We start from the raw sequence: 12,922 nt of genomic DNA, 5'->3' as shown, positions 1-12,922 counted from the left end.
GTGGCCCTGGACTTGGTGAGGGACAGATGGGAGGGAAGGCCACTCCCGATGGAGAATCAGTGGTGGAGTATGTACTGACTTTCTGGGAAAAGCTCGCTGAGCTCATGGGTCTGGCCAGGGAGAACCTAGCCAGGGCCCCAGGGAGGCACTGGGAGCACCGAGCCAGGGCCCCAGGGAGGCACTGGGAGCAGGTGATGGGTCTCGCCCCGGTGAGAAAGAATAAGCTGCAAGCTGCCTGGGACGGGCCCTTCAAGGTCATCCAGCAGGTGAATGAGAAGAACAATGTGATGGAACTGCCCAATCGGGCTCACAGCCACCAGGGAACAAGGTCAACATGATGGAGCTGTACTGTGACAGGGAGAGGCTGGTACTGGCCGTGTGTGGTCCCTGAAACCAGAGCTGGCCCCTTGCTGGAATCAGTTCCCCTCTCTGACCAGCTAACCCCTGCCCAGCAGGCAGAGATCAGAGAGGTGCTGCATTCGTACCCACAGCTGTTTTCTAACCAGCCTGGGCTCACTAACCGAGCTGTCCACTGGGTGGAAATGGGAGCCGGTCCTCCCATCAGGTGTTCCCCATTCAGAGTAACGGGGAACACAGCCCAGGCCCAGGAGGGAGAAGTCAGAGACATGCTGGCTTTAGGGGTGATCCACCAGCCCCGGGGACCTCTCCCGGGGGCCTCTCCCGTAGTCCCCAGGAAAGATGGGCCGATTCTGTGTGGCCTATCGGAAGCTCAAGGCCATCACCATGTCTGCCCATATTGAGGCCTGATGAGATCCTAGACAAGTTGGGGGGGGACTTGGTACCCCATGACCAGGGATTTCACCAAAGGTTACTCGCAGATTGTGACGAAGTGGGACTGTTCTTAATGTTTCCCCTAATACTGTGTGGGTGCCTCAGTTTCCCCTATGCATTCCCCTGTGCATTTATTAAGTCTCTAGGTGGTGGGATAAAGGCCAGTGTGCATAAATCACCTACCCTCTGTCTCCTAGTAACAAATGGCCAGGGCCCTTCCCCCCTTGCAAGGGGATAGCTAAAGGTGAACAAAGAGATCAGGTGACCTCCTGGCCAGGGAAAGAGACAAAGCCGAGAGGAGGAGGGGCCTGGGGGAGGAGGTTTCAGTTTGGAGCTGGCTGGGGACTAGGAGTGAGGGCAGAAGATGGGGGTGTCTGGCTCACGGGACCCCAGGATGGATCCGGCTGAGGGGTCTGGTTCTTTGTACCTACAAGCTCTGTTTTAGACCGAGGTCCTGTCATCTAATAAACCTCTGTTTTACTGGCTGGCTGAGAGTCATGTCTGACTGCGAAGTGGGGGTGCGTGAAGGACCTTCTGGCTTCCCTAGGACCCCGCCGGGGCGGACTCGCTGTGGGAAGCGCACGGAGGGGCATATGCTGAATGCTCCCAGGAGAGACCCAGGAGGTGAAGCCGTGTGAGCTTCTTGCCCTGAAGACAGTCTACTCCGGGGGAGAGGAGGCTCCCCAAAGTCCTCACTGGTTTTGTGGGGAGCAGTTCCAGAGCATCGCCTGGGGACTCCATGACACAGATGCCAGGTTGAAACCTGCTTTTGTCACCCCTTAGGGGCTGTACAAGTCCCTAGTCCTACCTTTCGGCCTCAAGGAGGCACCGGTCACCTACCAACGCCAGGTGGATCAGTTACTGAGGGGGATGGATAATTTTACCCTTGCGTACATTGATGATATTTGTGCCATTAGCCAGACCTGGGAGGACCAGGTGTCCCAGGTGAAGAGGTGGCTGGGTCGCCTCCTGGATGCAAGGCTGACTGTAAAAGCTGGGATGTGCAAGGTGGGGATGGCAGAGGTGTCGTACCTGGACCACAAGGTGGGGACCGGCTGCCTAAAGCCAGAGCCAGCCAAAGTGGGGGCAATCAGAGACTGGCTTGCTCCCCAGACTAAGAAACAGGCCCAGGCCTTTATTAGGATGGCGGAGCACTCCTGGAGGTTTATGCCCCATGTTAGCTCTGTGTCAGCTCCCATCACTGAGCTATGCAAGAAAGGTAAGCCAGATAAGCTGGTCTGGACTGGGCAGTGCCAGAGGGCTCTCTGCACGCTGGAGGAGGATTCATAGACTCATAGACTCTAAGGTCAGAAGGGACCATTATGATCATCTAGTCTGACCTCCCGCATGATGCGGGCCACAAAAGCTGACCCACCCACTCCTGGAAGAATTCTCTCCCTTGACTCAGCTGTTGAAGTCCCCAAATCATGATTTAAAGACTTCAAATCGCTGAGAATCCTCCAGCAAGCGACCCCTGCCCCATGCTGCAGAGGAAGGCGAAAAACCTCCAGGGCCTCTGCCAATCTACCCTGCAGGAAAATATGGCGATCAGCTGAACCCCGAGCATGCAGGCAAGATTCTCTAGCCAGACCCTCTGGAAAAAGTTTTCTTTAGTAACTTTTAATATCCCATCATTGACCATTGTTGCTAATTACCAGCAATGGCACATTATTGACCTATTGACTAAAATCACTTTATCCCATCAAACCCTCCCCTCCATAAACTTATCAAGCTTAATCTTAAAGCCAGAGAGGTCTTTCACCCCCACTGTTTCCCTCAGAAGGCTGTTCCAAAACTTCACCCCTCTGATGGTTAGAAACCTTCGTCTAATTTCAAGCCTAAACTTCCCGACGGCCAGTTTATATCCATTCGTTCTCGTGTCCACATTAGTACTGAGCTGAAATAATTCCTCTCCCTCCCTGGTATTTATCCCTCTGATATATTTAAAGAGAGCAATCATATCCCCCCTCAGCCTTCTTTTGGTTAAGGTAAACAAACCGAGCTCCTCGAGTCTCCTTTCACACGACAGATTTTCCATTCCTCAGATCATCCTAGTGGCCCTTCTCTGTACCCGTTCCAGTTTGATTTCATCCTTTTTAAACATGGGAGACCAGAACTGCACACAGTACTCCAAATGAGGTCTCACCAGTGCCTTGTATAACGGAACCAGCACCTCCTTATCCCTACTAGAAATACCTCGCCTAATGCATCCCAAGACCGCATTGGCTTTTTTCACGGCCACGTCACATTGTCGACTCATAGTCATCCTGCGGTCTACCAGGACTCCGAGGTCCTTCTCCTTCTCTGTTACTTCCAACCGATGTGTCCCCAGCTTATAACTAAAATTCTTGTTATTTATCCCTAAATGCATAACCTTACACTTCTCACTATTAAATTTCATCCTATTACTATTACTCCAGTTTACAAGTCATCCAAATCTCCCTGCAGGATATCCCGATCCTTCTCCGAATTGGCAATACCTCCCAGCTTTGTGTCATCCGCAAACTTTATCAGCCCACTCCTACATTTGGTTCCGAGGTCAGTAATGAATAGATTAAATAAAATCGGACCCAAAACCGAACCTCGAGGAACTCCACTGGTAACCTCCCTCCAACCTGACAGTTCACCTTTCAGTACGACCCGCTGCAGGCTCCCCTTTAACCAGTTCTTTATCCACCTCTGGATTTTCATACCGATCTCCATCTTTTCCAATTTAACCAATAATTCCTCATGTGGTACCGTATCAAACGCTTTACTGAAATTGAGGTATATTAGATCCACCGCATTTCCTTTATCTAAATAATCTGTTACTTTCTCAAAGAAGGAGATCAGGTTGGTTTGGCACAATCTACCTTTCGTAAAACCATGTTGTAATTTGTCCCAATTGGCATTGTCCTCAAGGTCCTTAACTACTTTCTCCTTCAAAATTGTTTCCAAGACCTTGCATATTACAGATGTTAAACTAACAGGCCTGTAGTTACCTGGGTCACCTTTTTTCCCCTTCTTGAAAATAGGAACCACATTAGCTATTCTCCAGTCAAATGGTACCACCCCCGAGTTTACAGATTCATTCAAAATTATCGCTAACGGGCTTGCAATTTCTTGCGCCAGTTCCTTTAATATTCTCGGATGAAGATCATCCGATCTGCCCGATTTAGTCCCGTTAAGCTGTTCGAGTTTGGCTTCTACCTCGGATATGGTAATGTCAATCCCCACTCCTTTATTCCCATCCGTCTCGCTTCTACTATTCCTCAGCCTTTCATTAGCCTCATTAAATACCGATGCAAAATATTCATTTAGATATTGTGCCATGCCTAGATTATCCTTAATCTCCACTCCATCTACAGTCTTAAGTGCTCCCACTTCTTCTTTCTTTGTTTTCTTCCTATTTATATGGCTATAAAAGCTCTTACTATTGGTTTTAATTCCCCTCGCAAGGTCCAACTCTACACGGCTTTTGGCCTTTCTCACTCCATCTCTACATGCTCTGACCTCAATAAGGTAGGTTTCTTTGCTGATCCCTCCCATCTTCCACTCCCTGTACGCTTTTTGTTTTTTCTTAATGATCCCTCTGAGATGCTTGCTCTTCCAGCTCGGTCTAAATCTCCTGGCTGCGAACTGTTTTCCCTTTCTCGGGATACAGGCCTCCGACAGCTCCTGCAACTTCAACTTGAAATAATCCCAGGCACCTTCCGCCTTTAGATCCCTAAATATGTTAGTCCAATCCACTTCCCTAACTAGTCCCCTTAATTTATTAAAGTTAGCCCTTTTGAAACCGTAAACCTTAGTCTCCGATTTAATTCTGTTAATCTTTCCATTTAGTTTAAACTGAATTAGCTCATGATCACTCGAGCCAAGGTTGTCCCCTATAACCATTTCCTCAACGAGGTCCTCACTACTCACCAAAACCAAATCTAAAATGGCCTCCCCCCTCGTCGGTTCAGCAACTACTTGATGAAGGAATTCATCAGCTAGCACGTCTAGGAACATCTGAGCCCTATTATTGTTACTAGCATTTGTTCCCCAATCTATATCTGGGAAGTTAAAGTCTCCCATGATTACACAGTTCCTATTAGTATTTCCTTCCCTAAAAACATTAAATAGTTCTCTGTCCATATCCAGGCTAGATCCCGGCGGTCTATAGCACACCCCAAGCACTATCCCAGGGGAGGCTCTAGTAGTTCTTTTATCCAATGTCAAGGGCCCGGTGCTGGGAAACCCAGACTTTGACAAGACCTTTATGGTGTTCACCGATTCCCCACACAATGCAAAGGGGGGGGAAACACCACATCATATTCCTAAGCAGGAAGCTGCTGTCCCAGGAGCAGGGCTAGGCAGCCATCGAGAAGCAGTGCCTGGCCATGGAGTGGGCTCCTAAAAGGTTGCAGCTGGATCTATTTGGGCGGCGCTTCGCTGTTTACTCGGACCATTCACCCTGCCGTGGCTGCACCAGATGAGAGGGGCCAATGCCAAGCTCCTGAGGTGAAGTCTGTCCTACCAGGATTATGAGAGGGAGGTGGTCCACGTTAAGGAGAGTGCAAATGTTATAGTTGATGCTATCTTCCGGAGAGGGAGACCTGAACTTCCCCAGGTCACTGGCTAAAGTGACCTCGCTCAGTTTGGTCTTGAAGCGGGGAGAGATGTGACAAAATTTCCCCTTGTTATGTTGTATGTGAGTCTTACAGTTTTGCATGAATGCTGTGTGTGCCTCAGTTTCCCTGTGTATTGCACCAATGTCTAGGTGGTGGGATTAAGCTTGTGTAACTTTTGCAGGGGTTTCTCCAGCTCCCTGCATGTATGCTCTGGCCACCCCTTCGTAACCTGAGACCCAGGAGGGGGACGCCACCAGGTGACTCTTGGCCTGGGAAGTGAGACAAAGGCCTGAGGAGGAGGAGCGGGCAGGGTAGGTCCAGGCAGTTAGAAGTGTGGGCTGGCTTGGGACTCAGGGGGAGGACCAGAGCCCTGGCTCTGGGCTCCCCTCCGCGCAAGATGGACTTGGCTGAAAGTCACTGATTTCTGGGCTAACAAGATCTGCCCTACCCTGTGTTCCTGTTGACTAATAAACCTGTTTTACCGGCTGGCTGAGAGTCACTGCTGACTGTGGAGTTGGGGTGCAGGGCCCTCTGGCTTCCCCAGGAGCCCAGCCTGGGCGGACTTGCTGTGGGAAGTACACTGTGGGGCAGAGGATGCTGAATGCTCTGAGGTCAGACCCAGGAAGGTCGAAGCTGTGTAAGCTTCTTGCCCTGGAGACAGAGAGAGGAGGCTCCCCCAGAGTCCTTACTGGCTTTGTAGGGAATAGTTCCAGAGCATCGCCCTGGTGACTCCGTGACACTCCGTGGCCCCCCCATCCAAGACACTGAGACCCAGCACCCCCCTGCGCCCCCCAAGACACACGGCAGTGAGATTCAGGACCCCCCAAAACTCCCCACCAAGACACAGGGCAGTCAGACCCCACACCCCCCGTGCCCCTCCAAGAGAGAGGTCAGTCAGACCCAGCACTCCCCTAAACTCTCCCCCCCGAGACCCTGGGCTGTGAGACACAGCACCCGCTCCGTGACCCTCCGAGATACAGGGTACTGAGACCCAGCACCCTCCTAACCCACCTCCAAGACACCCCCTACACCCACCTGAGACACTGGGCTGTGAGACTCAGCACCCCCTATGTCCCCACCCCGAGACACAGGGCAGTGAGACCCAGCACCCCACCCCCTTTTTTTTTTTATATCCCATCTCCTAGAACTGGAAGGGACCTTGAAAGGTCATCGAGTCCAGCCCCCTGCCTTCACTAGCAGGACCAAGTACTGATTTTGCCCCAGATCCCCAAGTGGCCCCCTCAAGGATTGAACTCACAAACCTGGGTTTATCAGGCCAATGCTCAAACCACTGAGCTATCCCTCCCCCCAAGAGGCACAGGGCAGTGAGACCCAGCACCCCCCAACCCCCCCCCCTGAGACACAGGGCAGTGAGACCCAGCCCCCCCCCGTACCACCCTGAGACACAGGCAGTGAGACCCAGCACCCCCCTAACCTACCTCCAAGACACCCCCTACACCCACCTGAGACACTGGGCTGTGAGACCCAGCACCCTCTATGCCCCCACCCCGAGACACAGGGCAGTGAGACACAGCACCCCCCTAAACTCTCCCCCTGAGACACAGAGCAGAGAGACACAGCACCCTCCAACATGTCCCATCCTCTCCCTCCCCCACCCTTGGAGAGACAGGGAACTCAGACCCCTCACTGGCTGCCCCTGGATAAGTCTCTTTCCCTGGTCCCACCCATGGGTGCCCAGAGCCCTGCGGCGGGGCTGGAGCTGGACCACCCTCTGATGGGCATTTTCAGAGTACAGCAAATGAGTGCAGATCAAGTGAAAAGGACCCTCTGCCCCCCGGCCCAGCGCCTCCGCGTGGGAAATGCTCTGGTAGATTTTGCCCACGTGTATCTTGCTCCCTGCTGACAGCCCATGTGGCTCCCTGGGAATCCCAGCCCTGGGCCAAGGAGGAACTGACTTGTTCTTCGTGGTGGGCATCTCTGGAGAGCTCTGGTTGGATGAGTTCTCCGACTTGGGCTCCTGGGACACGTGGCCGCTGTCAGGCGTCTTCTGGGGGCCTGCTGGGTTCTCCCTATGAGAGGCACCAGTGACATGCTTGGACCAGGGCAGGAGGAGCCATGCTCACTGCTGGGCAGCTCTCAGCTCCAGCTGCCTCCCGGGGGCACCAAGATTTTCCAGCTCATAGCACGGCAGGGCTGGATTGGTGACTGGTGTCCCTGTCCTGGTCTCCCCTGAGCTCAGTGCCAGCCGTGGTGCAGGGCAAACCCCGGGGTGGCCAGGTTGGCCTGGGCCTGGCAGTGTGGGAGCTACTGCTGCTTGGCAGCATCCCCACTCCCTTGGGGTCTAAGCCAGGCTGAAATCAGGGTGAATTGCGGGAAGCTGCCCTCATGGGGAGAGCACATGCCCAGCCCGCCCCGCCCCTGGCAGTCTAACCAGGGGCCAGGCGTATCTGCTGGGAGAAGCCTTGGAGAGTCAGAGCCGCGTAGTGAGGTGCCACGGGGGAGGTTCTCTGTGCTCACTGGGGTGGCCCCTCCCTCCTCCTCCCCATCACTGCTTGGGGCTCTGCTCCTTGCCCCTGCTGTGCCCTGTCACTCAGCAGGCTGCCTCCCATTGGCACGGGTGCAGCACAACGGGGCTGGGGCAGGGCAGGCGGGCCCCAGCTGTCTCTTCCTGGGGGTGGGGGGGTGAATGGAGCTGGTGCTCTCTCTTGCAGGTCTTGGTGCCCCCGCTCCTCCCCTGCCATGGCTTCACCCACCTTTTCTCCTGCACCTCCTGGATGTTCTCGATGCCGATGGCGCTGCTCCTCCGGGGGCTGAAGGGGCCAGATTTCTTCCGTGTCGGGCTCTTCCCAGGAACAATCAGCGACTGGAAAAGATTTGATCCCATCAGCCAGACAGTCCTGGGAAGCCCTGACTCCCCGCGGGGCACTGCCACCTTCCCCCCTCCACAGGGGCCCACGCTGGGGCCGGGGGGGGTTGGACTTGGACCAAGGGCAAAACCAAATTGGAGCTGGAGCCAACCCAGCAATGGGCAGGTGCCCCCATCCTGAGGGCTGCTCCCTCTACAGCGTTCGCCAGAGCACCGGAGTCCCCTGCTTAGCTGGGTCCCATGGGTTACTGCTCACACACATCTCCCACTAGGGAGCCCTGTGTGCCACCAATGCTGGGCATTGGGCTCAGGGCCTCCTCCAGCTGGAGCCCCATCAGAGCGCCAGGGGGCTGGGTGGAGAGGAGGAATTCGGCGATGACTCTGCCCCATTACATGGTGCCAGCTGCTAGCCATGGGGCAGAGATTGGGGCTGGGCAGGGCTGATGGGGTCTGAGAGCCTGATGCTATGGGGGAGTGAGCATCTGTCCAACCAGAGAATGCTCAGCATTGGAGGGGCACTGCTGGGGTGCCTGCACCATGCCAGAGGGGCTGGAGCGTGGCCTCTCAGCCGGGCATCCTGACATGGGGAGAGGTGACCCATGCCTGTGGGGCACTCCAGCACAGCTTGAAGCAGTCACGGCCCTTTGCAAAGCCCTGCACCCACCTCTGGCACCTTTCACCTGAGGATCTCCAAGTACTGCACGGACTGGACTGAAGCCCTGTGAGGAAGGTACCGTCACCCCCCTTGTAGAGGTGGGGAAACTGAGGCACAGTAAGGGGATGTGACAGACAGGAGAGGAACACAGGAGTCTGTACTCCCATGCCCCTTGCACTAACCACTGGCTTGCACTGCCTGCCAGCTCAGGCAGGGCCATGCACGGCGGCTGTGTCCATAGCTGGATCTCTCCTTGGAACCAGCGACACTGGCTGGGGACGGGGCGGGGAGCAGTGGGGTCAGGCCAGGGGCCAGTCTGGATTGACCCCGGTTATGCAGATCAGAGTACAACAAGCAGAGGGGCTAGCCCAGCTGGGGACCCAGTCGTGTCAATGAATTAACATTTGCTAGCCCCTGGCCAAAGTGAAGGGAAGGCATGGGGCCACATGGGAACAGGCAGGGCTGGGCTGCAGGCACTAGCCTCCTCCTGGCTTCTCAGTGGGCAGGGGGCGGTCTGCACTGGGCTTAGCCCGAGCAATCTATGTCCAGAGACTTGTATGGAGTCAGCTCAGCTCCGGTGAGCTCAGCCACACCGCGGCATAACTCTCCCCTGCCAGGGCCACGCTGGCCCAGCCCAGGGCTTGTCGCGCTGCAGGGGGCTGGGCTGCGCTGCTCTGTGAACACCTTCCCGATGGATAGCAGGAGAATTCATCAGTCCTTCGGGGCACAGTGGGTATGGTGGGAAGCTCTGGCAGACTGGCAGGGCCGGTGCAAGGATATTTCGCGCCCTAGGCGAAACTTCCACCTTGCACCCCCCATCCGGCCTGGGGAGCCAGGGCTGTCCCTAGCTATTTTGGTGCCCTACGCAGCCCCCCTGCAGGGGGGCTGTGTGGGGCCCCAGGACTCCACGGGGGAAAGAGGGGGCCCAGGCCTCTGTGGAGGGGCTGTGTGGGGCCCCGCCCCAGGCTCCACGGGGGGTGGGGTGGGGGGCTGGTCCCAGGCCTCCATGGGGGAAGAGCGGGAGGGGGGCTGGCCACTTCATGTGGGAAGTGGAGCGACCCGGCCCCAGCCTGCTCCGCTCCCCTGACTCCCAGACGTGCCAGGGGAGTGGAGCAGGCTGGGGCCGGGTCACTCCACTTCCCGCAGGAAGTAGCCAGCCCCCTGTCCCCCACAGAGGCCTGGGGCCCCAGCCTGCTCTGCTCCCCTGGCTCCCTGGCTTGGGGGGAGGAGGGAGGGAGGGAGGAACCGCCCCCGCCCCCAGCACTCGCCGGCGGCGCGGCTGGGAGCCAGGGTAGCAGACCAGGCCGGGGCCAGGTCGCTCCACTTACCATATGGTGAGTGCAGGGTCAGGCCTGGCTGCAGTCTTCAGGGGAGTGAGGGCGGGGCTGGGGCGGAGCAGGGGCGGGGTTGGGGCAGAGGCCATGGGGAAGGCCAGGGAGCCCCCCGTGCGGCAGCTCCCCGCCCCCCCTCTGCCCGGAGAGCTCCCCCCTGCGGCAGCTCCCAGCCCTGAGGCGCCCCCCGTGTGGCAGTTCCCCCCCTCCGCCCTGCGGTGCCCTCCCGCGGTAGCTCCTCGCCCCAGCTCACCTCCGCTCCGCCTTCTCCCCTGAGCACGCCGGCGCAGCTCCACTTCTCCCGCCTCCCAGGCTTGCGGCGCCAATCAGCTGTTTGGCGCGGCAAGCCTGGGAGGGGAGGAGAATTAGAGCAGGGGGCGGCGCGCTCAGGGGAGAAGGCGGAGCAGAGGTGAGCTGGGGCGGGGAGCGGTTCCCCTGCACGCCCCCCACCCCGTTACTTGCTGCAGGCAGCCCTCTCCGCGCCCCCCTGTCCCAGCTTACCTCCACTCCACCGCCTGCCCTGAGCGGGCTTTTTGGCGCCCCCAACCACTTGGCGCCCTAGGCAGGGGTGAAAGCAGCAGGTACCAGGGAGGCTGACACGCCTCTCTCCCTACCCGACCCCTCGAACTTAGCTGCAGAGAAACACCACCCTGCAGCACCAGAGGCCCAGCCGGGCTGCCCTGCATGCTGGGATGGCAGCCAGGCCCAGCCAGCCAATGTCCCCACTGCGGCCCAGCTCCCCCATCGCAAGAACAGCGCTGGCTCCAGAGAGGAAAGGGGTGCAGGGAGAGAGAGAGAGAGAGAGAGAGAGACATCAACCTCTTCTATGGTTCCTATCCCTATGGCGCTGCCTCGACGTCCGCACCTACTTGGCGCTTTTCCAGGGACAAGCAATGACTGGCAAGCGGACAGAGGAGAGAAGCAGAGCAGGGGGAGGGGGAGAAGAGGGGGGGGAGAAAAAGAGAAGAGAGTCATGCAAAAAAAATGGCTTGACCATCGTAACAAAGGGCTTGTTAACAGCACCTTGTAGTTGCCCGTCGCTGGATGCGCATTTGGGTGTCATGGTGGGCTATGTGGGGAGATACTGTATCTGTGGTGGGGATCCCCACTGAGCAGCTACTGGTGCTGGATGATTGATTTGGAGTTGGCAGCTCTCATGGGAAGGCCTGAGGGGTGTTGTGGGGCTTGCACAGTGGGGAGAGATGAAGGTGGGTGGGGAGCAGCTGGGAAAGGGGGCAGGACTGCATGACACAGAAGAGAAGGGGGCTAGCTCAGGGCAACTTTTGCAGACAAAAGCAAACTCCTCTTTGCACCCCACCCCAGGCAGGTCAATCTCTCACAATTGGGGAAACTGAGGCACAGAGGAGGCCATGGTTTGCCTAAGGCTACACCGCGAGTCAGTGTCCAAGCTAGGGATAGAACCCCAGACTGCTGGCACTTCTCCTCCCCTGAGGCCTAGCCAACCATCCCTGGGCACCGGGGGCTCAGCTCCTGCTGTCACTGCCAGGAACGGCAGCGTGGCCATGGCTTTCCGTAGGAGCAGGAGCCCATGGTGGGGGACTGGCCTTTGCCGCGCTCAGCACAGCCATGGAGCCCAGCATTCCAGGGCGGTAACACCACCGAGTGTAGCCCCATCTCCTTCCCTGCCCAACTTTGGGGCCTCAATCCTCCTTTGGGGGCACATGGCCATTTAATGCAAACAAGCCCTCCTTTACCCAACATGCACAGTAGCTGGCACATCCTATGCATCCCTCAGACCTTGCCTGGCTGTCGCCCTCACCGAGCAGAGCTAGGGCCACCACTGGACAAGGGGGGAGCCGCGTACAGGGGCAGGGAGCTGTAAACTGAGCTGAAGTGCAGTGCAGTGGCATGGCCACACGATGGCGCCAGCACCTAAGAGCTTGGCAGTGGGCTGGTTCTGAGGACTAGGTGAACTCAGCCCACCCTGAAGCTAGTGCTTCCTCTTCCCACTCCCAGCCGGGACTGACACCGGTGCTTGGCCCTTCCCTAGCCCCTTCCCTCCAGGATCTCCATGCATTTCACAGGCATCGATTACTATGCCTCACAGCCCCCACTCTCTCCCTGGAACAGGTGGGGAAACTGAGGCACAGAGCGAGGCTATGACTCACCCCACGTCACAGAGCCAGTCAGTGACAGAGCTGGGCAAGGAACCTGGGAATCCCGACTCCAAGCTCCCCTATGCTAACTACTGGACCACACAGCCTCCCGGGCGGGCTTGGCCACACAATGGGGGAGTTAAAGCTGTGGGGCTCAGAGCAGGGGACGGGGCTCAGGGCAGGATAGGGTCAGACAGATAGGGCTCAGAGCAGGGGACGGGGCTCAGGGCAGGTGGCTGGGCTCAGAACAGGGTGAGGTCAGAGAGGTGGGGCTCAGAGCAGGGGACGGGGCTCAGGGCAGGATGGGGTCAGACAGGGCTCAGAGCAGGGGGCTGGGCTCAGAGCAGGAGGCGGGGCTCAGGGCAGGATGGGGTCAGATAGGCGGGGCTCAGGGCAGGAGGCGGGGCTCAGGACAGGATGGGGTCAGATAGGTGGGGCTCAGGGCAGGAGGCGGGGCTCAGGACAGGATGAGGTCAGAGAGGTGGGGCTCAGAGCAGGGGGCGAGGCTCAGGGCAGGATGGGGTCAGATAGGGCTCAGAGCAGAGGGCGGGGCTCAGGGCAGGATGGGGCAGACAGGGCTCAGAGCAGGGGGCGGGGCTCAGGGCAGG

General features: G+C 57.5%; 1 protein-coding gene across 8 annotated transcripts in view; it reads right to left on the bottom strand.

Annotated features, from left to right (window-relative positions):
* RAP1GAP (RAP1 GTPase activating protein) overlaps positions 1–12,922 on the bottom strand; it is a 179,649-nt gene that overhangs the window by 15,709 nt on the left and 151,018 nt on the right. For 7 of the 8 annotated variants that reach the window (XM_034753291.1, XM_034753284.1, XM_034753283.1 and 4 more), the window contains 3 exons: positions 11,017–11,094; positions 8,099–8,208; positions 7,301–7,414 (listed from right to left, as the gene is read on the bottom strand). In XM_034753291.1, the coding sequence (XP_034609182.1) occupies positions 7,301–7,414; positions 8,099–8,208; positions 11,017–11,094 (302 nt within the window). The remainder of the gene's footprint in view (positions 1–7,300; positions 7,415–8,098; positions 8,209–11,016; positions 11,095–12,922) is intronic. The other variant, XM_034753285.1, reaches the window with a different exon arrangement.

This window comes from Trachemys scripta, chromosome 19, assembly GCF_013100865.1.
Source record: "Trachemys scripta elegans isolate TJP31775 chromosome 19, CAS_Tse_1.0, whole genome shotgun sequence".
Lineage (NCBI taxonomy): Eukaryota > Metazoa > Chordata > Testudines > Emydidae > Trachemys > Trachemys scripta.
The sequence above is the reverse complement of the archived record's forward strand: the minus strand, read 5'-3'. Positions and strand labels throughout refer to the sequence as shown.